The 26,019-nt window shown below is 36.1% G+C and overlaps 1 protein-coding gene across 1 annotated transcript in view; it reads right to left on the bottom strand.

Annotated features, from left to right (window-relative positions):
• The window catches only part of LOC149793028 (uncharacterized), a 103,936-nt gene extending 78,447 nt beyond the window's left edge, over nt 1–25,489 (bottom strand). The window contains exons 1-29 of the mRNA XM_089968939.1: nt 24,721–25,489; nt 21,636–22,363; nt 20,588–20,687; nt 20,109–20,159; nt 19,280–19,453; nt 18,520–18,732; nt 17,679–17,897; nt 16,865–17,077; nt 16,233–16,460; nt 15,614–15,790; nt 13,651–13,881; nt 12,986–13,195; nt 12,216–12,446; nt 11,628–11,837; nt 11,056–11,283; nt 10,342–10,554; nt 9,696–9,926; nt 9,031–9,240; nt 8,261–8,491; nt 7,673–7,882; nt 7,101–7,328; nt 6,433–6,645; nt 5,787–6,017; nt 5,122–5,331; nt 4,352–4,582; nt 3,764–3,973; nt 1,880–2,110; nt 1,215–1,424; nt 445–675 (exon numbers count right to left, since the gene is read on the bottom strand). Of these exons, the coding sequence (XP_089825065.1) occupies nt 445–675; nt 1,215–1,424; nt 1,880–2,110; nt 3,764–3,973; nt 4,352–4,582; nt 5,122–5,331; nt 5,787–6,017; nt 6,433–6,645; nt 7,101–7,328; nt 7,673–7,882; nt 8,261–8,491; nt 9,031–9,240; nt 9,696–9,926; nt 10,342–10,554; nt 11,056–11,283; nt 11,628–11,837; nt 12,216–12,446; nt 12,986–13,195; nt 13,651–13,881; nt 15,614–15,790; nt 16,233–16,460; nt 16,865–17,077; nt 17,679–17,897; nt 18,520–18,732; nt 19,280–19,453; nt 20,109–20,159; nt 20,588–20,687; nt 21,636–22,363; nt 24,721–25,489 (7,072 nt within the window). The remainder of the gene's footprint in view (nt 1–444; nt 676–1,214; nt 1,425–1,879; nt 2,111–3,763; nt 3,974–4,351; nt 4,583–5,121; nt 5,332–5,786; nt 6,018–6,432; nt 6,646–7,100; nt 7,329–7,672; nt 7,883–8,260; nt 8,492–9,030; nt 9,241–9,695; nt 9,927–10,341; nt 10,555–11,055; nt 11,284–11,627; nt 11,838–12,215; nt 12,447–12,985; nt 13,196–13,650; nt 13,882–15,613; nt 15,791–16,232; nt 16,461–16,864; nt 17,078–17,678; nt 17,898–18,519; nt 18,733–19,279; nt 19,454–20,108; nt 20,160–20,587; nt 20,688–21,635; nt 22,364–24,720) is intronic.
• Between the last annotated feature and the right edge of the window lie 530 nt (nt 25,490–26,019).

The following is a 26,019-nucleotide window of genomic DNA, read 5'->3' as shown; positions in this document are numbered from 1 at the left end:
GGGCGCAGTCATCCTCATCTGCAACTATTGCCGATGGATTTGACGCGCAATAGTCCGGGACGTCAACTGAGATTAAAGACATATTTTCATCGATTAGAAATACCGCATCATTTATTAGAGCGAAAGTCGACGCTGTAAACAGTGTAAGCAAGGGATATATATTGAGCAACTTGGATGCCCTCTTTTGTTACTCGTTGCAAACGGTAATTTATCTGAAACGGGCAAACCAACGATGCTTATCAATTTCGACGTATTCCAATGGAAAACGATATTAACCTATCATTAGAAACCTACTTTCATTCTATTGCAATTTAAAGAAACTGAAAGTGACTCTACCATTAAATCTGCTAGTAATTCAAGCTGACTCTGAGGCTAATGTTGTACGCGGTGTTCTTGCAATACTAGTAATCTACACAGACCATTCTTTAACAGCTTTCAATTTACCTGTAAGAACTTTTGTTTGGCATTTTCTATCCTTTGGATGGAAATACTGCCCGTTCGGACACTTCTTCTGATCCATTGTTCTATTCTTGAAGCAGACTGTGTAATCGGATTTCCATTCTCGACCTAAGAATACATTCACACCATCCGGAAGCCCAACACAGCTCGATAATCTTGTTGAGCATGGGATGCAGCTGGTGTTAGTTGTCTTGCACTGATTTTCGTCGTATTCGCCTACAAATAAGATAGAGAAAGGTTTATACCTGCTAAAATATGATATTGTATTTAACATTAAATTTTAGACCTGAAAATGAATGCATTTACTGAAACGCTTTCTTTTGCCAGTTTACTTCATATGGTTTTCATGCCCTAAATGAGGGATGGAACTGTCAGATTTATACTTACAAAGATAACAGCCTGGCCTCACTTCACAATACTTCATTCAAGACTCACAAACTTTTATTTGAGCCATTAAAAGAGCTTCTGTACACGACGAAAGTACTCAGTCACTTTGGTTCCATTGAAGTACATTTTCATCCTTCTCATCTCTACCAAATTATCAACTGAATAATAGATGCATTACCACGATATCAAATTACCAAATCTAGTTCTGGCACGCAAACAGACGTTTAAGAATAAATAGAAAACCATATGTGTAACAAATTATAGTTCTAAATTTAAGGACGTTGAATCAGTTTTCTAATGTAGGTCGCTCTTCTGGTTGCACATCTAGTACACGAAACTAGTGAATTGAAAGATATATATGGATTTACATGGAGCTTGGGGTTCTGTTCTGTTATCACAAGACGTGTTGGTAAAGTTCTGACACTGTAGGGTTTGCCTGGAGAACAGATCCGGGTAATGACACTCCAAAGCATCTCCCTTTTGTATTCTCGGATGAGAGCAGTTGTAATACTGGGCACAGTTGTCCTCGCTCGGAACTATGGCTGTCGGATTTGCTGCGCAGAAATCTGGAACATCGACTGTAAAAGACATTGATGGGATAACTTAAGTGAAAACCAAGCTATCTGGAGAAATAAAAGACAATTTTGGTGGCTGATCACATCCTTCCTAACATAAATGTCCATTATTACAGGTAAGAAATAGCTGTTTGGAACATGTCACCGCTCTCTATGATTTCCTGTGTATTTGAGAAAGATTTCCAGTGAAAAAATATTGTAGTAATCACAAATTCCATAACCTCTTTAATTGAACTCCTTCTGTCTCTTATATCAACGTCATCAACGGGTGATTTATAATTCAAGATCGCCCTATGTAATGTAGAAGTGTTTTATTACATTCATGCAAGTTTAAAGTTCAAATGGAGTCGAGAAGGATTCGTTTATGAACTTGATTTGGCGACGATTATGATATATTTGGTCATTACTGGCAGTGGAATTAGTGCCTTTATAAATAGGCCCATTGTAATTTCTAGTACCTTTGATGACCGAAGTCTTGCATTTTTTTTCTTTGGGATGGAAGTACTCTCCCTTGGAACACTGGCTGATTTCCATGGTTCGATTCATATAACACGTGACATACTCTGATTTCCATTCTCGACCAGCAAATCGGTTTACACCATCAGGGAGGCCAATACAGCTAGGAAGTCTTTCAGGGCAAGGCAGGCAACTCGAATTTGTACTATGACAAAGATTTTGATCATACTGACCTGAAATGGTCATAACATTTATCATCTAAGAATGATGCTTTTATAAAAGTAGTGGAATGACAAAGAGTTAGAAAATACGCTTGAGAAGTGTGGCTGAGATTAACTACAAATAACCATATAACGTAGATAAGAAAATGACAGTGAGTCGGATATATTTATCACATGACTGCTATATCTTATTCATGTGGCTTATCATCCCCCTCCATGAAATCCATTTTCAATGGCGAAGATCTATTCAGGAGAAAATACGGTTTGAAAAAAGGAAATATACCCAAGATATGTTTATACTTGTAAAGGTTCCCTAAACATTTAAATATTAGTTCTAATTTAATGATGTTCATCTTCTTCATGCATATGATAAAACTAGGTACTTTTCAGCATATTTCTCATAGCAGTATTTATATCAAAATAATTTACATGGCGCTTGTGGTTCCGTTCTATTTTCGCATTGAACCAACGTAAAGTTTTCCGCATTGATTCGTCTTAGTGGAGAAAAGATCTGGATATCTGCACTCGACTGGATTCCCTCCTATTCTTGATTTGACATCAGAGCAGTTGTAGTAGTTGGCACAGTTTGTATCGCTTGCAAACACAGCTGTTGGGTGAGCCTTGCAATAGTCAGGGAATGGTACCTGTAAGTGTATGGTAACAAAGATTATATATATATATATATATATATATATATATATATATTGCACGCATCCTTACGGTCAGTGTTCTCGCCTCATAAAGTTACTTTTTGGTAACTAACGATAACAATTTCATTATTTCGCCACACATTTCTTAACTCTTCATCAAGAAGGCAAAAAGCTAACAGAGGACAATGCACATATATTCTAAAATTCACGTCCAAACCCAGCACAAATCGTGCCTATCCATATTTGTCAATTATCATTGTACACGCTACGTTTCTTCTTAACATCAACGTTTTGGCATATCAAAAGTGTCCGACTCTTGACGCAGGTTCTTAAGACATTGTTTAATCTGGACACAGCCATCAATTGGAGATGGCACTAAGTATACTCATGACACACCACCCTGCTCAGAATGGTGATACATTTGAAAATGATGTCATCCTTACCTTGAGTCACTTTATCCTGACACTTTCTCAGAATTGGATGAAAGTAACCGACGGCACACTTCTTGGTCTCCATCGTTCGGTTCTGGAAACACGTGACATAGTAATCCGACCATTCGCGACCGATGAAAGGATTGCTTCCATCAGGTTGACCAACACAGCTGGAATGCTTCTCTGGACAGGGAGAACACGTCGGGTCATTTCCGTTGCAGATATTCTGTTGATATTCACCTTCAACATAAGAAAACTAGTTTAGTCGTTCCTGATTCATCAAAAGCGAAAACAACTTCAAATTACAATGGATTCTCTACTTACAACTGTAACATGCATGTATGCTGATTCATTCGTCTGAAGCGTAAGTGCTGCATTTATCCACTTAAAATACAGAAAATCAGCATTAAATGGTCGTCCCTTCTGATACTGCAGTCAGGCTAGGAACTTTTGATCGGTTTGGCAAAATTTCATCTCTATGGTCTTTTGGATTAATTTCTAACAGATTACTTTCTTTATTTAAATAATTTAAAGAAATAAGGTTCATCAAAACAAAAAAGAACAGGTTAAAGAATTCAACTCACAAGGCGCTTGCGGTTCCATTCGGAAATCACATGATGTATTTGTGAAGACTTCACAATGCATTGTCAGTCTTGAGAAGAGGTCTGGATATTTGCATTCCATGGCCGTTCCATTTCTGGAGTTGGGATCAGAGCAATTAAAAAACTGGGCGCAGTCATCCTCATCTGCAACTATTGCCGATGGATTTGACGCGCAATAGTCCGGGACGTCAACTGAGATTAAAGACATATTTTCATCGATTAGAAATACCGCATCATTTATTAGAGCGAAAGTCGACGCTGTAAACAGTGTAAGCAAGGGATATATATTGAGCAACTTGGATGCCCTCTTTTGTTACTCGTTGCAAACGGTAATTTATCTGAAACGGGCAAACCAACGATGCTTATCAATTTCGACGTATTCCAATGGAAAACGATATTAACCTATCATTAGAAACCTACTTTCATTCTATTGCAATTTAAAGAAACTGAAAGTGACTCTACCATTAAATCTGCTAGTAATTCAAGCTGACTCTGAGGCTAATGTTGTACGCGGTGTTCTTGCAATACTAGTAATCTACACAGACCATTCTTTAACAGCTTTCAATTTACCTGTAAGAACTTTTGTTTGGCATTTTCTATCCTTTGGATGGAAATACTGCCCGTTCGGACACTTCTTCTGATCCATTGTTCTATTCTTGAAGCAGACTGTGTAATCGGATTTCCATTCTCGACCTAAGAATACATTCACACCATCCGGAAGCCCAACACAGCTCGATAATCTTGTTGAGCATGGGATGCAGCTGGTGTTAGTTGTCTTGCACTGATTTTCGTCGTATTCGCCTACAAATAAGATAGAGAAAGGTTTATACCTGCTAAAATATGATATTGTATTTAACATTAAATTTTAGACCTGAAAATGAATGCATTTACTGAAACGCTTTCTTTTGCCAGTTTACTTCATATGGTTTTCATGCCCTAAATGAGGGATGGAACTGTCAGATTTATACTTACAAAGATAACAGCCTGGCCTCACTTCACAATACTTCATTCAAGACTCACAAACTTTTATTTGAGCCATTAAAAGAGCTTCTGTACACGACGAAAGTACTCAGTCACTTTGGTTCCATTGAAGTACATTTTCATCCTTCTCATCTCTACCAAATTATCAACTGAATAATAGATGCATTACCACGATATCAAATTACCAAATCTAGTTCTGGCACGCAAACAGACGTTTAAGAATAAATAGAAAACCATATGTGTAACAAATTATAGTTCTAAATTTAAGGACGTTGAATCAGTTTTCTAATGTAGGTCGCTCTTCTGGTTGCACATCTAGTACACGAAACTAGTGAATTGAAAGATATATATGGATTTACATGGAGCTTGGGGTTCTGTTCTGTTATCACAAGACGTGTTGGTAAAGTTCTGACACTGTAGGGTTTGCCTGGAGAACAGATCCGGGTAATGACACTCCAAAGCATCTCCCTTTTGTATTCTCGGATGAGAGCAGTTGTAATACTGGGCACAGTTGTCCTCGCTCGGAACTATGGCTGTCGGATTTGCTGCGCAGAAATCTGGAACATCGACTGTAAAAGACATTGATGGGATAACTTAAGTGAAAACCAAGCTATCTGGAGAAATAAAAGACAATTTTGGTGGCTGATCACATCCTTCCTAACATAAATGTCCATTATTACAGGTAAGAAATAGCTGTTTGGAACATGTCACCTCTCTCTATGATTTCCTGTGTATTTGAGAAAGATTTCCAGTGAAAAAATATTGTAGTAATCACAAATTCCATAACCTCTTTAATTGAACTCCTTCTGTCTCTTATATCAACGTCATCAACGGGTGATTTATAATTCAAGATCGCCCTATGTAATGTAGAAGTGTTTTATTACATTCATGCAAGTTTAAAGTTCAAATGGAGTCGAGAAGGATTCGTTTATGAACTTGATTTGGCGACGATTATGATATATTTGGTCATTACTGGCAGTGGAATTAGTGCCTTTATAAATAGGCCCATTGTAATTTCTAGTACCTTTGATGACCGAAGTCTTGCATTTTTTTTCTTTGGGATGGAAGTACTCTCCCTTGGAACACTGGCTGATTTCCATGGTTCGATTCATATAACACGTGACATACTCTGATTTCCATTCTCGACCAGCAAATCGGTTTACACCATCAGGGAGGCCAATACAGCTAGGAAGTCTTTCAGGGCAAGGCAGGCAACTCGAATTTGTACTATGACAAAGATTTTGATCATACTGACCTGAAATGGTCATAACATTTATCATCTAAGAATGATGCTTTTATAAAAGTAGTGGAATGACAAAGAGTTAGAAAATACGCTTGAGAAGTGTGGCTGAGATTAACTACAAATAACCATATAACGTAGATAGAAAATGACAGTGAGTCGGATATATTTATCACATGACTGCTATATCTTATTCATGTGGCTTATCATCCCCCTCCATGAAATCCATTTTCAATGGCGAAGATCTATTCAGGAGAAAATACGGTTTGAAAAAAGGAAATATACCCAAGATATGTTTATACTTGTAAAGGTTCCCTAAACATTTAAATATTAGTTCTAATTTAATGATGTTCATCTTCTTCATGCATATGATAAAACTAGGTACTTTTCAGCATATTTCTCATAGCAGTATTATATCAAAATAATTTACATGGCGCTTGTGGTTCCGTTCTATTTTCGCATTGAACCAACGTAAAGTTTTCGCATTGATTCGTCTTAGTGGAGAAAAGATCTGGATATCTGCACTCGACTGGATTCCCTCCTATTCTTGATTTGACATCAGAGCAGTTGTAGTAGTTGGCACAGTTTGTATCGCTTGCAAACACAGCTGTTGGGTGAGCCTTGCAATAGTCAGGAATGGTACCTGTAAGTGTATTGGTAACAAAGATTATATATATATATATATATATATATATATATATATATATTGCACGCATCCTTACGGTCAGTGTTCTCGCCTCATAAAGTTACTTTTTGGTAACTAACGATAACAATTTCATTATTTCGCCACACATTTCTTAACTCTTCATCAAGAAGGCAAAAAGCTAACAGAGGACAATGCACATATATTCTAAAATTCACGTCCAAACCCAGCACAAATCGTGCCTATCCATATTTGTCAATTATCATTGTACACGCTACGTTTCTTCTTAACATCAACGTTTTGCATATCAAAAGTGTCCGACTCTTGACGCAGGTTCTTAAGACATTGTTTAATCTGGACCTGATCAGCCATCAATTGGAGATGGCACTAAGTATACTCATGACACACCACCCTGCTCAGAATGGTGATACATTTGAAAATGATGTCATCCTTACCTTGAGTCACTTTATCCTGACACTTTCTCAGAATTGGATGAAAGTAACCGACGGCACACTTCTTGGTCTCCATCGTTCGGTTCTGGAAACACGTGACATAGTAATCCGACCATTCGCGACCGATGAAAGGGTTGCTTCCATCAGGTTGACCAACACAGCTGGAATGCTTCTCTGGACAGGGAGAACACGTCGGGTCATTTCCGTTGCAGATATTCTGTTGATATTCACCTTCAACATAAGAAAACTAGTTTAGTCGTTCCTGATTCATCAAAAGCGAAAACAACTTCAAATTACAATGGATTCTCTACTTACAACTGTAACATGCATGTATGCTGATTCATTCGTCTGAAGCGTAAGTGCTGCATTTATCCACTTAAAATACAGAAAATCAGCATTAAATGGTCGTCCCTTCTGATACTGCAGTCAGGCTAGGAACTTTTGATCGGTTTGGCAAAATTTCATCTCTATGGTCTTTTGGATTAATTTCTAACAGATTACTTTCTTTATTTAAATAATTTAAAGAAATAAGGTTCATCAAAACAAAAAAGAACAGGTTAAAGAATTCAACTCACAAGGCGCTTGCGGTTCCATTCGGAAATCACATGATGTATTTGTGAAGACTTCACAATGCATTGTCAGTCTTGAGAAGAGGTCTGGATATTTGCATTCCATGGCCGTTCCATTTCTGGAGTTGGGATCAGAGCAATTAAAAAACTGGGCGCAGTCATCCTCATCTGCAACTATTGCCGATGGATTTGACGCGCAATAGTCCGGGACGTCAACTGAGATTAAAGACATATTTTCATCGATTAGAAATACCGCATCATTTATTAGAGCGAAAGTCGACGCTGTAAACAGTGTAAGCAAGGGATATATATTGAGCAACTTGGATGCCCTCTTTTGTTACTCGTTGCAAACGGTAATTTATCTGAAACGGGCAAACCAACGATGCTTATCAATTTCGACGTATTCCAATGGAAAACGATATTAACCTATCATTAGAAACCTACTTTCATTCTATTGCAATTTAAAGAAACTGAAAGTGACTCTACCATTAAATCTGCTAGTAATTCAAGCTGACTCTGAGGCTAATGTTGTACGCGGTGTTCTTGCAATACTAGTAATCTACACAGACCATTCTTTAACAGCTTTCAATTTACCTGTAAGAACTTTTGTTTGGCATTTTCTATCCTTTGGATGGAAATACTGCCCGTTCGGACACTTCTTCTGATCCATTGTTCTATTCTTGAAGCAGACTGTGTAATCGGATTTCCATTCTCGACCTAAGAATACATTCACACCATCCGGAAGCCCAACACAGCTCGATAATCTTGTTGAGCATGGGATGCAGCTGGTGTTAGTTGTCTTGCACTGATTTTCGTCGTATTCGCCTACAAATAAGATAGAGAAAGGTTTATACCTGCTAAAATATGATATTGTATTTAACATTAAATTTTAGACCTGAAAATGAATGCATTTACTGAAACGCTTTCTTTTGCCAGTTTACTTCATATGGTTTTCATGCCCTAAATGAGGGATGGAACTGTCAGATTTATACTTACAAAGATAACAGCCTGGCCTCACTTCACAATACTTCATTCAAGACTCACAAACTTTTATTTGAGCCATTAAAAGAGCTTCTGTACACGACGAAAGTACTCAGTCACTTTGGTTCCATTGAAGTACATTTTCATCCTTCTCATCTCTACCAAATTATCAACTGAATAATAGATGCATTACCACGATATCAAATTACCAAATCTAGTTCTGGCACGCAAACAGACGTTTAAGAATAAATAGAAAACCATATGTGTAACAAATTATAGTTCTAAATTTAAGGACGTTGAATCAGTTTTCTAATGTAGGTCGCTCTTCTGGTTGCACATCTAGTACACGAAACTAGTGAATTGAAAGATATATATGGATTTACATGGAGCTTGGGGTTCTGTTCTGTTATCACAAGACGTGTTGGTAAAGTTCTGACACTGTAGGGTTTGCCTGGAGAACAGATCCGGGTAATGACACTCCAAAGCATCTCCCTTTTGTATTCTCGGATGAGAGCAGTTGTAATACTGGGCACAGTTGTCCTCGCTCGGAACTATGGCTGTCGGATTTGCTGCGCAGAAATCTGGAACATCGACTGTAAAAGACATTGATGGGATAACTTAAGTGAAAACCAAGCTATCTGGAGAAATAAAAGACAATTTTGGTGGCTGATCACATCCTTCCTAACATAAATGTCCATTATTACAGGTAAGAAATAGCTGTTTGGAACATGTCACCTCTCTCTATGATTTCCTGTGTATTTGAGAAAGATTTCCAGTGAAAAAATATTGTAGTAATCACAAATTCCATAACCTCTTTAATTGAACTCCTTCTGTCTCTTATATCAACGTCATCAACGGGTGATTTATAATTCAAGATCGCCCTATGTAATGTAGAAGTGTTTTATTACATTCATGCAAGTTTAAAGTTCAAATGGAGTCGAGAAGGATTCGTTTATGAACTTGATTTGGCGACGATTATGATATATTTGGTCATTACTGGCAGTGGAATTAGTGCCTTTATAAATAGGCCCATTGTAATTTCTAGTACCTTTGATGACCGAAGTCTTGCATTTTTTTTCTTTGGGATGGAAGTACTCTCCCTTGGAACACTGGCTGATTTCCATGGTTCGATTCATATAACACGTGACATACTCTGATTTCCATTCTCGACCAGCAAATCGGTTTACACCATCAGGGAGGCCAATACAGCTAGGAAGTCTTTCAGGGCAAGGCAGGCAACTCGAATTTGTACTATGACAAAGATTTTGATCATACTGACCTGAAATGGTCATAACATTTATCATCTAAGAATGATGCTTTTATAAAAGTAGTGGAATGACAAAGAGTTAGAAAATACGCTTGAGAAGTGTGGCTGAGATTAACTACAAATAACCATATAACGTAGATAGAAAATGACAGTGAGTCGGATATATTTATCACATGACTGCTATATCTTATTCATGTGGCTTATCATCCCCCTCCATGAAATCCATTTTCAATGGCGAAGATCTATTCAGGAGAAAATACGGTTTGAAAAAAGGAAATATACCCAAGATATGTTTATACTTGTAAAGGTTCCCTAAACATTTAAATATTAGTTCTAATTTAATGATGTTCATCTTCTTCATGCATATGATAAAACTAGGTACTTTTCAGCATATTTCTCATAGCAGTATTATATCAAAATAATTTACATGGCGCTTGTGGTTCCGTTCTATTTTCGCATTGAACCAACGTAAAGTTTTCGCATTGATTCGTCTTAGTGGAGAAAAGATCTGGATATCTGCACTCGACTGGATTCCCTCCTATTCTTGATTTGACATCAGAGCAGTTGTAGTAGTTGGCACAGTTTGTATCGCTTGCAAACACAGCTGTTGGGTGAGCCTTGCAATAGTCAGGAATGGTACCTGTAAGTGTATTGGTAACAAAGATTATATATATATATATATATATATATATATATATATATATATATATATATATATATATATATATATATATATATATATATATATATTGCACGCATCCTTACGGTCAGTGTTCTCGCCTCATAAAGTTACTTTTTGGTAACTAACGATAACAATTTCATTATTTCGCCACACATTTCTTAACTCTTCATCAAGAAGGCAAAAAGCTAACAGAGGACAATGCACAGATATACTAAAATTCACGTCCAAACCCAGCACAAATCGTGCCTATCCATATTTGTCAATTATCATTGTACACGCTACGTTTCTTCTTAACATCAACGTTTTGCATATCAAAAGTGTCCGACTCTTGACGCAGGTTCTTAAGACATTGTTTAATCTGGACCTGACCAGCCATCAATTGGAGATGGCACTAAGTATACTCATGACACACCACCCTGCTCAGAATGGTGATACATTTGAAAATGATGTCATCCTTACCTTGAGTCACTTTATCCTGACACTTTCTCAGAATTGGATGAAAGTAACCGACGGCACACTTCTTGGTCTCCATCGTTCGGTTCTGGAAACACGTGACATAGTAATCCGACCATTCGCGACCGATGAAAGGATTGCTTCCATCAGGTTGACCAACACAGCTGGAATGCTTCTCTGGACAGGGAGAACACGTCGGGTCATTTCCGTTGCAGATATTCTGTTGATATTCACCTTCAACATAAGAAAACTAGTTTAGTCGTTCCTGATTCATCAAAAGCGAAAACAACTTCAAATTACAATGGATTCTCTACTTACAACTGTAACATGCATGTATGCTGATTCATTCGTCTGAAGCGTAAGTGCTGCATTTATCCACTTAAAATACAGAAAATCAGCATTAAATGGTCGTCCCTTCTGATACTGCAGTCAGGCTAGGAACTTTTGATCGGTTTGGCAAAATTTCATCTCTATGGTCTTTTGGATTAATTTCTAACAGATTACTTTCTTTATTTAAATAATTTAAAGAAATAAGGTTCATCAAAACAAAAAAGAACAGGTTAAAGAATTCAACTCACAAGGCGCTTGCGGTTCCATTCGGGAATCACATGATGTATTTGTGAAGACTTCACAATGCATTGTCAGTCTTGAGAAGAGGTCTGGATATTTGCATTCCATGGCCGTTCCATTTCTGGAGTTGGGATCAGAGCAATTAAAAAACTGGGCGCAGTCATCCTCATCTGCAACTATTGCCGATGGATTTGACGCGCAATAGTCCGGGACGTCAACTGAGATTAAAGACATATTTTCATCGATTAGAAATACCGCATCATTTATTAGAGCGAAAGTCGACGCTGTAAACAGTGTAAGCAAGGGATATATATTGAGCAACTTGGATGCCCTCTTTTGTTACTCGTTGCAAACGGTAATTTATCTGAAACGGGCAAACCAACGATGCTTATCAATTTCGACGTATTCCAATGGAAAACGATATTAACCTATCATTAGAAACCTACTTTCATTCTATTGCAATTTAAAGAAACTGAAAGTGACTCTACCATTAAATCTGCTAGTAATTCAAGCTGACTCTGAGGCTAATGTTGTACACGGTGTTCTTGCAATACTAGTAATCTACACAGACCATTCTTTAACAGCTTTCAATTTACCTGTAAGAACTTTTGTTTGGCATTTTCTATCCTTTGGATGGAAATACTGCCCGTTCGGACACTTCTTCTGATCCATTGTTCTATTCTTGAAGCAGACTGTGTAATCGGATTTCCATTCTCGACCTAAGAATACATTCACACCATCCGGAAGCCCAACACAGCTCGATAATCTTGTTGAGCATGGGATGCAGCTGGTGTTAGTTGTCTTGCACTGATTTTCGTCGTATTCGCCTACAAATAAGATAGAGAAAGGTTTATACCTGCTAAAATATGATATTGTATTTAACATTAAATTTTAGACCTGAAAATGAATGCATTTACTGAAACGCTTTCTTTTGCCAGTTTACTTCATATGGTTTTCATGCCCTAAATGAGGGATGGAACTGTCAGATTTATACTTACAAAGATAACAGCCTGGCCTCACTTCACAATACTTCATTCAAGACTCACAAACTTTTATTTGAGCCATTAAAAGAGCTTCTGTACACGACGAAAGTACTCAGTCACTTTGGTTCCATTGAAGTACATTTTCATCCTTCTCATCTCTACCAAATTATCAACTGAATAATAGATGCATTACCACGATATCAAATTACCAAATCTAGTTCTGGCACGCAAACAGACGTTTAAGAATAAATAGAAAACCATATGTGTAACAAATTATAGTTCTAAATTTAAGGACGTTGAATCAGTTTTCTAATGTAGGTCGCTCTTCTGGTTGCACATCTAGTACACGAAACTAGTGAATTGAAAGATATATATGGATTTACATGGAGCTTGGGGTTCTGTTCTGTTATCACAAGACGTGTTGGTAAAGTTCTGACACTGTAGGGTTTGCCTGGAGAACAGATCCGGGTAATGACACTCCAAAGCATCTCCCTTTTGTATTCTCGGATGAGAGCAGTTGTAATACTGGGCACAGTTGTCCTCGCTCGGAACTATGGCTGTCGGATTTGCTGCGCAGAAATCTGGAACATCGACTGTAAAAGACATTGATGGGATAACTTAAGTGAAAACCAAGCTATCTGGAGAAATAAAAGACAATTTTGGTGGCTGATCACATCCTTCCTAACATAAATGTCCATTATTACAGGTAAGAAATAGCTGTTTGGAACATGTCACCTCTCTCTATGATTTCCTGTGTATTTGAGAAAGATTTCCAGTGAAAAAATATTGTAGTAATCACAAATTCCATAACCTCTTTAATTGAACTCCTTCTGTCTCTTATATCAACGTCATCAACGGGTGATTTATAATTCAAGATCGCCCTATGTAATGTAGAAGTGTTTTATTACATTCATGCAAGTTTAAAGTTCAAATGGAGTCGAGAAGGATTCGTTTATGAACTTGATTTGGCGACGATTATGATATATTTGGTCATTACTGGCAGTGGAATTAGTGCCTTTATAAATAGGCCCATTGTAATTTCTAGTACCTTTGATGACCGAAGTCTTGCATTTTCTTTCTTTGGGATGGAAGTACTCTCCCTTGGAACACTGGCTGATTTCCATGGTTCGATTCATATAACACGTGACATACTCTGATTTCCATTCTCGACCAGCAAATCGGTTTACACCATCAGGGAGGCCAATACAGCTAGGAAGTCTTTCAGGGCAAGGCAGGCAACTCGAATTTGTACTATGACAAAGATTTTGATCATACTGACCTGAAATGGTCATAACATTTATCATCTAAGAATGATGCTTTTATAAAAGTAGTGGAATGACAAAGAGTTAGAAAATACGCTTGAGAAGTGTGGTTGCGATTAACTACAAATAACCATATAACGTAGATAGAAAATGACAGCGAGTCGGATATATTTATACTTGTAAAGGTTCTTAATCCTTTTAATAATAGATCTAATTTTATGATATTCATCTTCTTCATACATATGATAAAACTGGGTACTTTTCAACATATTTGTCATAGCAATGTTATATCAAGATAATTTACATGGCGCTTGTAGTTCCGTTCTGTTTTCGCATTGATCCAGCGTAAAGATTTTGCATTGATTCTTCTTAGTGAAGAAAACATTCGGATATTGCTAATGTAGCAAATGTTCTGTATATATTCTCCTGTGAAGAACGAATTATAATTTCACTTCTAAAGGAAACGCTGATGGCGTAGAAATTGTTGCTGCATTACGTGGATATAAAAGTGATTCCATAATGGAGAAGTTCTCTCCAACCTTAAACCTTTATCATGAACAAACACTTAAACCGTTATCATGAACAAACACTTAATCCGTTATCATGAACAAACACTTAAACCGTTATCCTGACCAAACACTTAAGCCGTTATCATGATCAAACACTTTAAACGTTATCATGATTAAACACTTAAACCGTTTTCATGACCAAACACTTAAACCTTTATCATGAACAAACACTTAAACCGTTATCATGTACAAACACTTAAACCGTTATCCTGACCAAACACTTAAAACTTTATCATGAACAAACACTTAAACCGTTATCATGATCAATCACTTAAACCGTTATCATGTACAAACACTTAAACCGTTATCATGACCAAACACTTAAACCGTTATCATGACCAAACATTATTTTTAGGCACCGCGTGTTGTAGTAAGTGCTCATTAAGAGTAAGCGAAATTATCGGTATAGAAACAGATATTGAAACCAAATCCATTTATTGAAATGTAGCACCTGATCGTAATTTCCTGTATCGAAATTATTATAATAGGTGGAGGTTTATAATCTGCACTGTTGTGATTTAATCCTACATTTCAAGCAATTTTGCTAGAGTTAATCCAGCGTATCCTATTCGGTTGATATTTGTATTGTGCTTGTTTTTAGAAGAAAAAATGTACGAAGCACGTTTGACATGACAAATTAAAAAAGAATATATAATGTAAATGTATTGTTCCCATTAGTAAGCTTTACATGATATCTTTAATTAATAAAAACTTTCGCAATTTGGAACCATGCAACTGAAACATGGCGTAAATTGTTTGGATCAAGAAGAGCTATCTGCATTAATGCAATGTCAACAATTTATGCCGACTGTGCAACAGTGTATTATCATCTGCATTAATGCAATGTCAGCAATTTATGCCGACTGTGCAACAGTGTATTATCAAATTAAGCATTGCTCTTGACAGTTTTACCAATCTAATAATCTAAAAATAATTATAATAGCGATTCATGGGGCGAGAGTTATGACGCTGCAGAGGCAATTTTACAACATGGACATAAAATATGCATTCTCGGCAACCATACTTATGAAAAAATTATGAATATTGTTGCTCCTTAAAACACAATTGATTTTCTACAACAGTTAGTCCAAATACCAATGCATATTTAATGAGGTCCCCTATTTTCGTATTCGCCATTGTGCCTTCATATAAAGCTACATGTGATACCAGGTATACTTACAAGGTTCCTGTGGTTCGGTTCGATTCCCGCACTGGACATCTGTAAAATTCTCGCACTTTTTATCATTAAAGGAAAATAGATCAGGATATTTGCACTCCTGTACATAGGGTCCAATTGTAGAATTGGGATAAGAGCAATTGATATACTGGGCACAGTTGTCCGACTTCATCACAAGGGCTGTTGGATTGGCATGACAGAATTCTGTAATATCTTCTGTACGAAGAGAGAGAGGATGGGTGTATAGAAATAAGTGTCGATATCAATTAATTAAGAAAGGATTTACCTAACGAACTGTGTCATAATTATTGAGACGACTGAGTGTCTTATATTTCAACATTTTGTTATGTTTAAAAGAATACTAATATCAGCAGAAAGTAAAAATATTGTTAAAGCAGTTTTATTCCAAGCCATAGTCATTACTTTTACGATGAAAGTCAAACCAAATGATTGACATAGAGACAACAAAAAAAATAATATTTATTATATTTTGTTGCTTTGCATTTCACTGTAGGACACTTTACATTGGAGTAAAAAATTAAAAGATTATAAAAAGAACGATTTAGATGTTGAACGATCAATTTATAGAACATGAACGTTGGCATTTACGTTTTTGACTTACTGGACTCAATATCCTCAACACACTGATGTTTCGTTGGGTGAAAATAACCAATATTGCATCTGTTCTGTTTCATAGTTCTATTCATAAAGCATTCAATATAGCCTGCAGTCCAAGGCTTTCCTGGGTAGGGATTAACACCATCTGGTAATCCCCTACAGTCAGCATGGCGGTCGGGACATGGAGTGCAAGACTTGTTACCTTGACTGCACAACTTCTGGTCGTACTGACCTAAAGGAAATTTTATACAAACGTTGTTACAAAGAATCATTAAAAGCAATGACGTAATCAGTCAGACCTTTTTGACAAGTATTTTCCAAGACAATTTTAACGTCACCTAATATTGGCCATTCATGTTGATAATAAATTGACACATTAACCATTAACACATGGGAAAACCCAAAGACTACTAAAATGTATATTAATGATTTGTCATTTTTCATTTTATTTTGTCAAGTAGAATATTTGAATCAAATTTTTCTAGTAGGATATTTGAATCAAATTGTATCTATGAATACCAAACGAACTCGGTGCATGCATTCCTGTGTAATGGATTGGCATATTATTGACATCATGCAAATGGAACGAACTCTTTGGTATTTGATTTAAGAATTACACTTCTACTAGCTTCTTACATGGCGCCTGTGGTTCCATCCGTGTCGTGCAGTTAACATCCGTAAAGTTTCGACACCGTAGACTGTCAACATCAAACAGATCCGGGTACTTGCATTCCGAGACTCGATCTGCCATAGTGTTTCCGCTTTTGGAACAGTCGTAGTATTTAGCACAGTCTCCAGGGTATCCGAGTTTTTCATTTGGATGTAGTCGGCAAAAGAATCCGAGAGTATCTAAGCAAGATATAACAGACCAGTTTTTAATTTTCCGTGTTATAATCCCCTCCCCCCGCCGCATCGCATTAGTTCAAGCATGATAATCGGAATGGATTCTTCATTATCATTATATTATTACAGAACATGTTTCGTGGTTTTAGACCCAGTCTTGTAAACAAACTCAGACTCAATTTGAAATTAAGAACTTTGTCAGTAAGTGCTGGGATTCTGGCCAGTCAGGAATCAAAATGTTACAATTGGATCAAAGAAATTTTTTTTGATTTGCCTCGTAATGATTTGATTTTAAAAATTACACTTAAAAATCTTTCAATCTTAAACTACAGAAATTGAAAAACGTCATTTATATAATTCTGTTAAAATGATAATGATTTCAGATAAATTCATCCATATTTCACTGAAGTAAATAAAGAACGTTGCTTCGCTATCGGCTTGAAATGGAAAGTAACATCATTAGTTTGTCATCGGTAAATAAAGACCTTTGTTTAAAAATTATTTAATTCTAGATTGTATGTGTTTCTACACCTGAATTAGAAACAAATAAAGCCTACTAAAAGAAAAAAATTGGATTATGCGGACACACGTATTTTGCGGGACTCACTCGAATTATGCGGTACACACTTCTGTGCACGGAGATCGAAATATCCATTGCTACACATCTGCAAATCTAATGTTCTGTTTTTGAAGCACGTGAAATATTTTGGGTCGAATACCGCAAAGGGTCTTTTTCCATCAGGTTGTCCTTCGCAACTTGGCAGACGCACTCCACAGGGGACGCAGGACGGATCTTTCTTGTTACACAGATTTTGTGTGTAGTTGCCTATAGTAATAACAATAATAATAATAATAATAGTAATAACAAATGATGATGATGATAATGGTGTTGGTTGTGTACATTTGATTATATCTCATCGAATCCAGAAAGACTGTGCTTTTATTCAGAATCACTGTCCAATCTTAACTAAATGGTAATATGTGGCAATTGCATGTAAATTTTCACTTTGTTCTCCATTGATAGAAGCATTTGTAGTTACTCTGTAGTTAAATTTTACATCGTGTCTCTTACAAAAATAAGATTCCTATAGATGTAATATCCATCCTCAATTGGAATATCCTCCCTTGAAATGGAATATCCACCCTTCAAATGGAATATCCACCCTCCAAATCGAATTTCCACCCTCCAAATGGAATATCCACCCTTCAAATAGAATATACCCCTTTCAAAGGAACTTCCACCCTTCAAATGGAATTTCCACCCTTCAAATGTAATATCCACTCTTCAGATGTAATATCCACCCATCAAATAAAACTCCCACAAACGGAATATCCATCATTCAAATAAAAGCTTGTTTGCGGAGGTTAGGTGGTTCTTATATATTTTCCCTTTCGTTTTGTTTTCAAAGGTTAACGACGTGACATGTACTGTTCAGAGATCTGCTTACATGGATTCATCGGTTCGGGTCTTCTACCACAGACCACATTCTGAAATTCCTCACATCTTTTAGATACGTCGTTAAACAATTGGGGGTATGGACATTCCAGCAGATGTCCACCTGCAGGCATATTGTCCTGGCTGCAGTCGTAGTACTGAGCGCAGTTGTCAGGCCTTGCCACGATGGCTGACTTGTTAGCTTTACAAATCCGATCAATGTCAACTGAAAAGATGAAGTATGTTTGGACGTAAAAATATATTTCTGGCATAATATTTCATTCGCCTGGCTAAACTGATCTAAACTGTTTAAATATACTCACAATTTATTCTATAAGCTTGCATGAAAAAGATACTGTATGTTGCCCGTTTGTAACAGTTCAAATACATTCAACACGTTAAACGAGTCGACGACTCATTACGCAATAGAATGCGATGCCAATAGAAAACAATGCGAAGTCAGGGAAAAATTATTTCACATTTACATTCGCTCAACGTATATACATTTTATGGACACGCTTAAAGTTGTGATAATTTGTTTGCACACGATTTGTATTGTTGCTGTTTAATTTAATCTCAAATAGCTATGCAACTAGTTTGATCAAATAGTTATCATGTAACGTTCAGATGCAGCAAGGCGATTGGTTAGTACCATTGGAATTGTTTGTACAAAGTGGCATGTAATGTGCATCAACCCATCAGTTTTAAGTTAGAAAAGAAAATATGAAACAAAGCATTAGGGTGCGTCCTGGACAATGCCGTTTGTAACAAACCTGGACAAGGTTTTCCCGAGTAACATGATTGGTAGTCGGTATCGTTGCCAGCACATTGTTTCCCGCCAAATTTTGGTGTCGGGCTGGAACAGTTGCGTGTCCTCGTCTTCTGTCCATCATCGCATGTGACAGAACACGTACCCCATGTAGACCATTCAGACCACAGACCGTCAACTTTGTGGAACGATCAGAAGATTTCATATTATGAAAAGACAATTTTTACAGTGTGTACAATAGTATACCACAGCAAATGGAGGGAATGAACCTAAAACATTTCCACGCTGTTTAAATCAAAAATGGAAACATTTCTGCGCTGTTTGAATGAACCTAAAACATTTCTACGCTGTTATGAATAAATCTTAAACATTTCTATGCTGTTTTGAATACATTGTAAACATTTATTCGCTGTATGAATAAATCAACAACAAAAAAATCTGCGCAGTTTCAATAAATCTTTAACATTTCCACGCTGTTTTGAACAATATAAAACATTTCAATGCTGTCATGAATCAATCTTAAATATTTATACATTGAATAAAAGATCTTACTTGATAATTCACACTTTTCTTTAGCAATATTTTTTCAGATAATAGTAAAATGAGAAGGTTATATAAAAGTTTAAAAATAGAAACCTATTATTCGGGTTTCTTTTTATTCATAATTTCATCACATGATGTTAATCTGTGAAAGCTTCTTCCAACACAAACAAGATAATACCAAAATAGGAAATAATGATTTGAACAAAATAATAGCATGTTACTTGGTCTAATAGAATGCCAACGCTCAAATAAACGTTTTTATACGAGAGTCTCAAACTCGAATTACTTACTTGGTGTGACTTTCACGCAGTCTTCATCATTCTTTCCGTCACTATCATCATCTAGTAAATAATAATAATAATAATAATGATAATAATAGTATCATGCAGGAGATTAGTTTCCTTTATACAAGCATACACAAAGAAAATGAAATGTTCGCAACGTCTACAATGCAGGTGAGTGACACACTCCAAATTCCAGTATTGGCTAGAGAATATTCTGATTACTTGGTATTGAGATAAATTTATCTTGTACTGTCGTTGATATCGTTTATTGTTTTTAAAATCATATTGCACTTGATAAGCCATTTTTGTTGTTTTTGTGGGTTGTTGTTGTTGTTACTTTATTTTATTTACTTTTAATTTATTTATTTATTTATTTATTTATTTATTTATTTATTTATTTATTTATTTATTTATTTATTTTTGAGGTGCATCATGCTTTAAGATACACTAAGCAATGTCATAATGGTATATGCATCATAATCTACCAGCTCTTTGGTTATCTGGAGTACAAAGTTCCTCGTCTATCTTGCCATCACAGTCATTATCTATCCCATCTCCTGGCTGTGAGGCACTTGGCGTGCAGTTCTGGAAAGAAGGATTTTTCTTTGAGCAGTATTATTAAAGACAATTTCACTCAAACCAAAAACAAAGGTTTTTCGATCATAATTAAATACATTCTTTCTGTAGCGAATGAAGAAAATATCGATTTATAAAATAAATTTTAAAACATGGTCAATTCTGTATTGCATGTATAGATTTCAGGACAGTGCATGCGGCTATGGAAAGATAAGATAGTTTAAATTTAACGTCATACTGTTACGAAAAATGCTTATGTATGCTGTCAATATCTAACTAAAGAATATGTGAACATGCATTTTCAAACTGATTTACAAGATGGAAACGAAATTTATAACATTCAGTATTCCTATACTTCGTACAATATCCTTGTCATTCGACCTATCCTGCCGCCCAGACAAGTTAAGAAATTATATTTCACACGTTACAATGTTCTTTTTTCCCTTCATGACAATCCATGGTACCTTCTCTGACATTGACTGGTTCCTTCTATGACAATCCATGGTACCTTCCCTGACTATTAATAGTACCTTCTATGACAATCCATGGTACCTTCCCTGGCAATTAATAGTACCTTCTATGACAATCCATGGTACCTTCCCTGACAATTAATAGTACCTTACCTGAATAAATACTAAAGCAATAAATTGAATACATTGGTACAAAAGTAAATTTATAGTTTCATGGCTTCATAAAAGTCATGGTTTGTTTTAACAACTTTTAAAGAAATACTTTTAAATTTTAGGATCAATTTATATATTTGTTGTCAAATATGTTAAAATTATTTTAAGCAGTTATCATTATGTGTCCAATGAAAAACAAATGCCAGTTTATTCTCTATTTTCCGTAACGGTGTTTGGTTTGCGAGTTACATTAGAAAATTTGTTTTCATTGTGCATGAAAGATAGGAACCTAATCTAAAATATATCTTATGGAAAGGTACATGGTTTTACCTACCGCATTAATCGTAGCAAGACGCATCCCAGTCGGGAAGGCGAAGGACTCATGATATGCATGACCGTAAAGATAGCCTCCAAAAATTGACAGAGGATTTGTGTGACGGACTGTATGCGTCCCATGAGAAACTTCAACATTGGTCCCCGATAAGGATGTCCCAGAAATCGAATGCCAAACCAAATTTTTCGGCAGCGGCTTCCCGTCTAAAAGCAATCCATCTTTTTCCGATGTATCCGCAACTAGCATGAACAAATTTTCATAACGGAACCTGGCATCGTTTCCGAAGTCTGGGCGTGAATACTCTGGTGTGGTGAAGGTGTAGTCCGAACCAAATAACTCATACGGCGGAAGAATCATCATGGATGGATCAGCAGGCTCGTGTGGGTCCTGTTCGCTCTGGACAAACTGAGTCACGAGAACCGGTTTGTCTGATCTGATCAATTTGTACTGGTCTGAAGGTAGGGTTACATTTGTAGCGTCGCCTGCTTTTGCTAACGTGATAGGTGGCATGCCAGTGATGCGTATAACCGTATTATCCTGACTGGCTACAATTTTGAAAAAATCGCCTACCGTTCGAGCAGGAATGGGTGCAGATACAAATTGCCGTCCCCATCTGTCCACGGATGTTAGCTGTTCCACAAGATGGTCAGCTGATGCCCCAAGTCCAATATTGGTTTTAACGTTCCCGCTGAATGTTGCAATAGGCTTGTCGCTAACTATGTGCGTACCTTGAAAATAAATATATACCGTTTTGAGATGCGGTAACGTTTACGCTTATCCACATAGTTAGAATTGCATATGTATTACTGTAATAGTCATTTCAATGTATACAACGTAAATCGGACTGGCAGTCACTTTAATGTATACATCGTAAATCGGACTGGCAGTCACTTTAATGTATACAACGTAAATCGGACTGGCAGTCACTTTAATGTATACAACGTAAATCGGATTGGCAGTCACTTTAATGTATACAACGTAAATCGGATTGGCAGTCACTTTAATGTATACAACGTAAATCGGATTGGCAGTCACTTTAATGTATACAACGTAAATCGGATTAGCAGTCACTTTAATGTATACAACGTAAATCGGATTAGCAGTCACTTTAATGTACACAACGTAAATCGGATTAGCAGTCACTTTAATGTATACAACGTAAATCGGATTAGCAGTCAATTTAATGTATACAACGTAAAACGGATTGGCAGTCACTTTAATGTATACGACATAAAACGGATTAGCAGTCACTTTAATGTATACGACGTAAAACGGATTGGCAGTCACTTTAATGTATACGACGTAAAACGGATTAGCAGTCATTTCAATGTATACAACGTAAATCGGATTGGCAGTCACTTTAATGTATACGACATAAAACGGATTAGCAGTCACTTTAATGTATACGACGTAAAACGGATTGGCAGTCACTTTAATGTATACGACGTAAAACGGATTAGCAGTCATTTCAATGTATACAACGTAAAACGGATTAGCCGTCACTTTAATCTATACAACATAAAACGGATTATCAGTCACTTTAATGTATACAACGTAAAACGGATTAGCAGTCATTTCAATGTATACAACGTAAAACGGATTAGCCGTCACTTTAATCTATACAACATAAAACGGATTATCAGTCACTTTAATGTATACAACGTAAAACGGATTAGCAGTCATTTCAATGTATACAACGTAAAACGGATTAGCAGTCACTTTAATGTATACAACATAAAACGGATTAGCAGAACATCGTTTCCACATTTAGTATACCTACACTTTAAAATGATTAACGCTTAACATTAAAGAAAAAATGAGTGTATTTTAATCATTTGGTTCATATAATGTTACGCCTATCAAATACAGAGAGAAATCTAACATATACATAGTTACGACAAAACAATAGCTTTTATCAGGAATTCGGTATTTTCAAGAAAATTCAGTTTGACCTAAATCTTTTCATAAAAACCTAATAACAGAAACACTGTTCTCTTTTTGATTTAGTTCTCGACCTTGATTAAGAAATCACTGAGACAAGTAAACAACTTTCTATTTTTATTTTATTCTCGGAGTAAAATGATTGTTTTTTTTATCAAGGTCAAGGTACATGATTTTAGATTGTAAGCATCCCTATTTCGCAATTTTGGGTTTTCCGAAATTGCGCAGTAGTTAGATTTATTAGTGATGTTTAGAGAGATATTTCTCAGTCTGAGCTTTTACCTTGGACACTGGAAAGTGCTTGTGTTTGTGACAGTTTGGAGTTACATTTTAATCTTATTTCAAATTATCTAGATTCCAAAAGATTAATTCTTTTTCCTGGAAATATTTGAGTACTCATACAGAATTATTGTACAAAAGACATTTCTCTTAATTTTATTCGGAAATGCTAATACTAAAATATTATTGTTTGTGAATCAACAAAGAACTGTAGACACAACAGCACAATACTGACTACAGTACAAGTCATCGCCTTAAAGTTTGGATTTTTCGTCGGGACTCGAACTCAAATTTCATTAGAACATTTCATTACTAGGACTTCTAAAATTTGATTCGTGGATTAATCTAGGATTATTTTTGGATTTGATTCTTAAAACCGTAAGTTCCTATTCTTTCATTTTTTCAGTGTTTTTCTAGGGAAATAAATCATTTGTTAAATTTTTCAAAGCTTGTTGTTTCCACTCTTTCTTTTCTTACTGTTTATTATAGCCTAAACACGAAACATAAGAATATGTGTGTGTGTGTGTGAATACTATATATATATACTATATGTATGTATCTATGTATGTTTCCATATTTTTTTGTAAATATGTATATATGGATATCTTCTCTTAGATATGGTTGTAACACAACCATTAAGCACGACATGACATAATTCTGAGACATCTACATGTATTTTTTCTTTTCAAATTATGTCACAAAAGAATTTTAAAATGGTGTCATTGTATATCTCAATCAATGACAATGTGGATGATGGTATTATTTCTTTATTATGAAATATTTGGCTTTTCTACATTATCGTACTGAAGCAAATTCTTCTTCAGACTTCTATCTCACACTTAGCCTGTAATGTAGAAAAAGATACCTGTGAGGTCCCGGTCACTCTGCAATTGAAGAGTATCATAGCGATCCATGGTTACTTTAAAACTATCTCCAGGGCCGTACTTTGTGTTGTTCAATGTTACACTTAAAGTTGGATCTGATTTCGGCAAAGTTATGGTTACTGATGTGCCATCATTGGCACTGGCAATCCCTACTTCACTCTTTGTGTCGTCGATACCATCACAGTCACAATGGGTCACGGCGTAGTATTCTGTGCCCAGAGCATCTGTAGGTATGCCCAAGAATACGTCATTGGACAGTGACATTTTATTTGCACCGTAGCACACCACTTCTGCATCCGCGGTTACATGTATCCCCTTCGAGCTTAAATCGCTTCCTATCATTCTTAGAGTATCATCAATCAGAAATTTGTGCACTTGTCCATCCTTAATGGTGAAGGTTTCGTTCAAGGCTGGATTAGACCATTTCGGTGTGGTAACTGTAACGTGCACGTCCTTCTGTTCCTGAGTTGTAATGTATAGTTCAAGAGGAAATGTTTTGTTCGTTCCATAGTTTAAATTCTCCATGAACATCAACACAAATTCAGTCCCCCTGTTGTCTGGTGGAGATGGAGTGCTCCCTAAAATTGTGCATATAATAATAATAATAATAATAATAATAATAATAATAATAATAATAATAATAAAGAAGAAGAAGAAGAAGAAGAAGAAGAATAGTATTAGTAGTAGTAGTAGTAGTAGTAGTAGTAGTAAAGAGCTATTGGTTGCCAAGTGATGACATTTCAAGAACATGGGGAAATTGCTAATTTTTAATGCTATTTTACCTTCACTTGACAGTCTGGCTGAACTGATGATCCACTCCAATACAAAATAACAGCCATACTGGAGTCACTTTCGATGCTGGTTATGAAAACAGTCTTATTTATTTCCTTCCCCACCCCCAACCCACCCACCCCATCTTTCCGAATTTTGATTCAGAGGTTTTAACCCGAAATGTATGTGAGATCTCTCTTTGCCTGCATTATAAAGTTTGGCCTGAAAATAATCAAAGAAGTCACTTTAAGTGTGTGTGTGTGTATGTGTGTGTGTGTGTATGCTGTATCAATGATATACCACGAGATGTATACATTTTTCATTAAAAGGAAGCGAGGCTTGCTGAGTTTCATTTTAATTTTAAAAAAATTTATACAACGAGAGGTATATCATTGATACAGCGTACATACTTTACATACATTGTATTTATATCACATACAAAATACATATATTTGTCCTTTGAACGGAGTTCAGATTTACTACAGTCAATAGCGTATTGACCTCGTGAT

Source organism: Sinohyriopsis cumingii, chromosome 8, assembly GCF_028554795.1.
Source record: "Sinohyriopsis cumingii isolate HCF-2022 chromosome 8, ASM2855479v2, whole genome shotgun sequence".
Lineage (NCBI taxonomy): Eukaryota > Metazoa > Mollusca > Bivalvia > Unionida > Unionidae > Sinohyriopsis > Sinohyriopsis cumingii.
The sequence above is the reverse complement of the archived record's forward strand: the minus strand, read 5'-3'. Positions and strand labels throughout refer to the sequence as shown.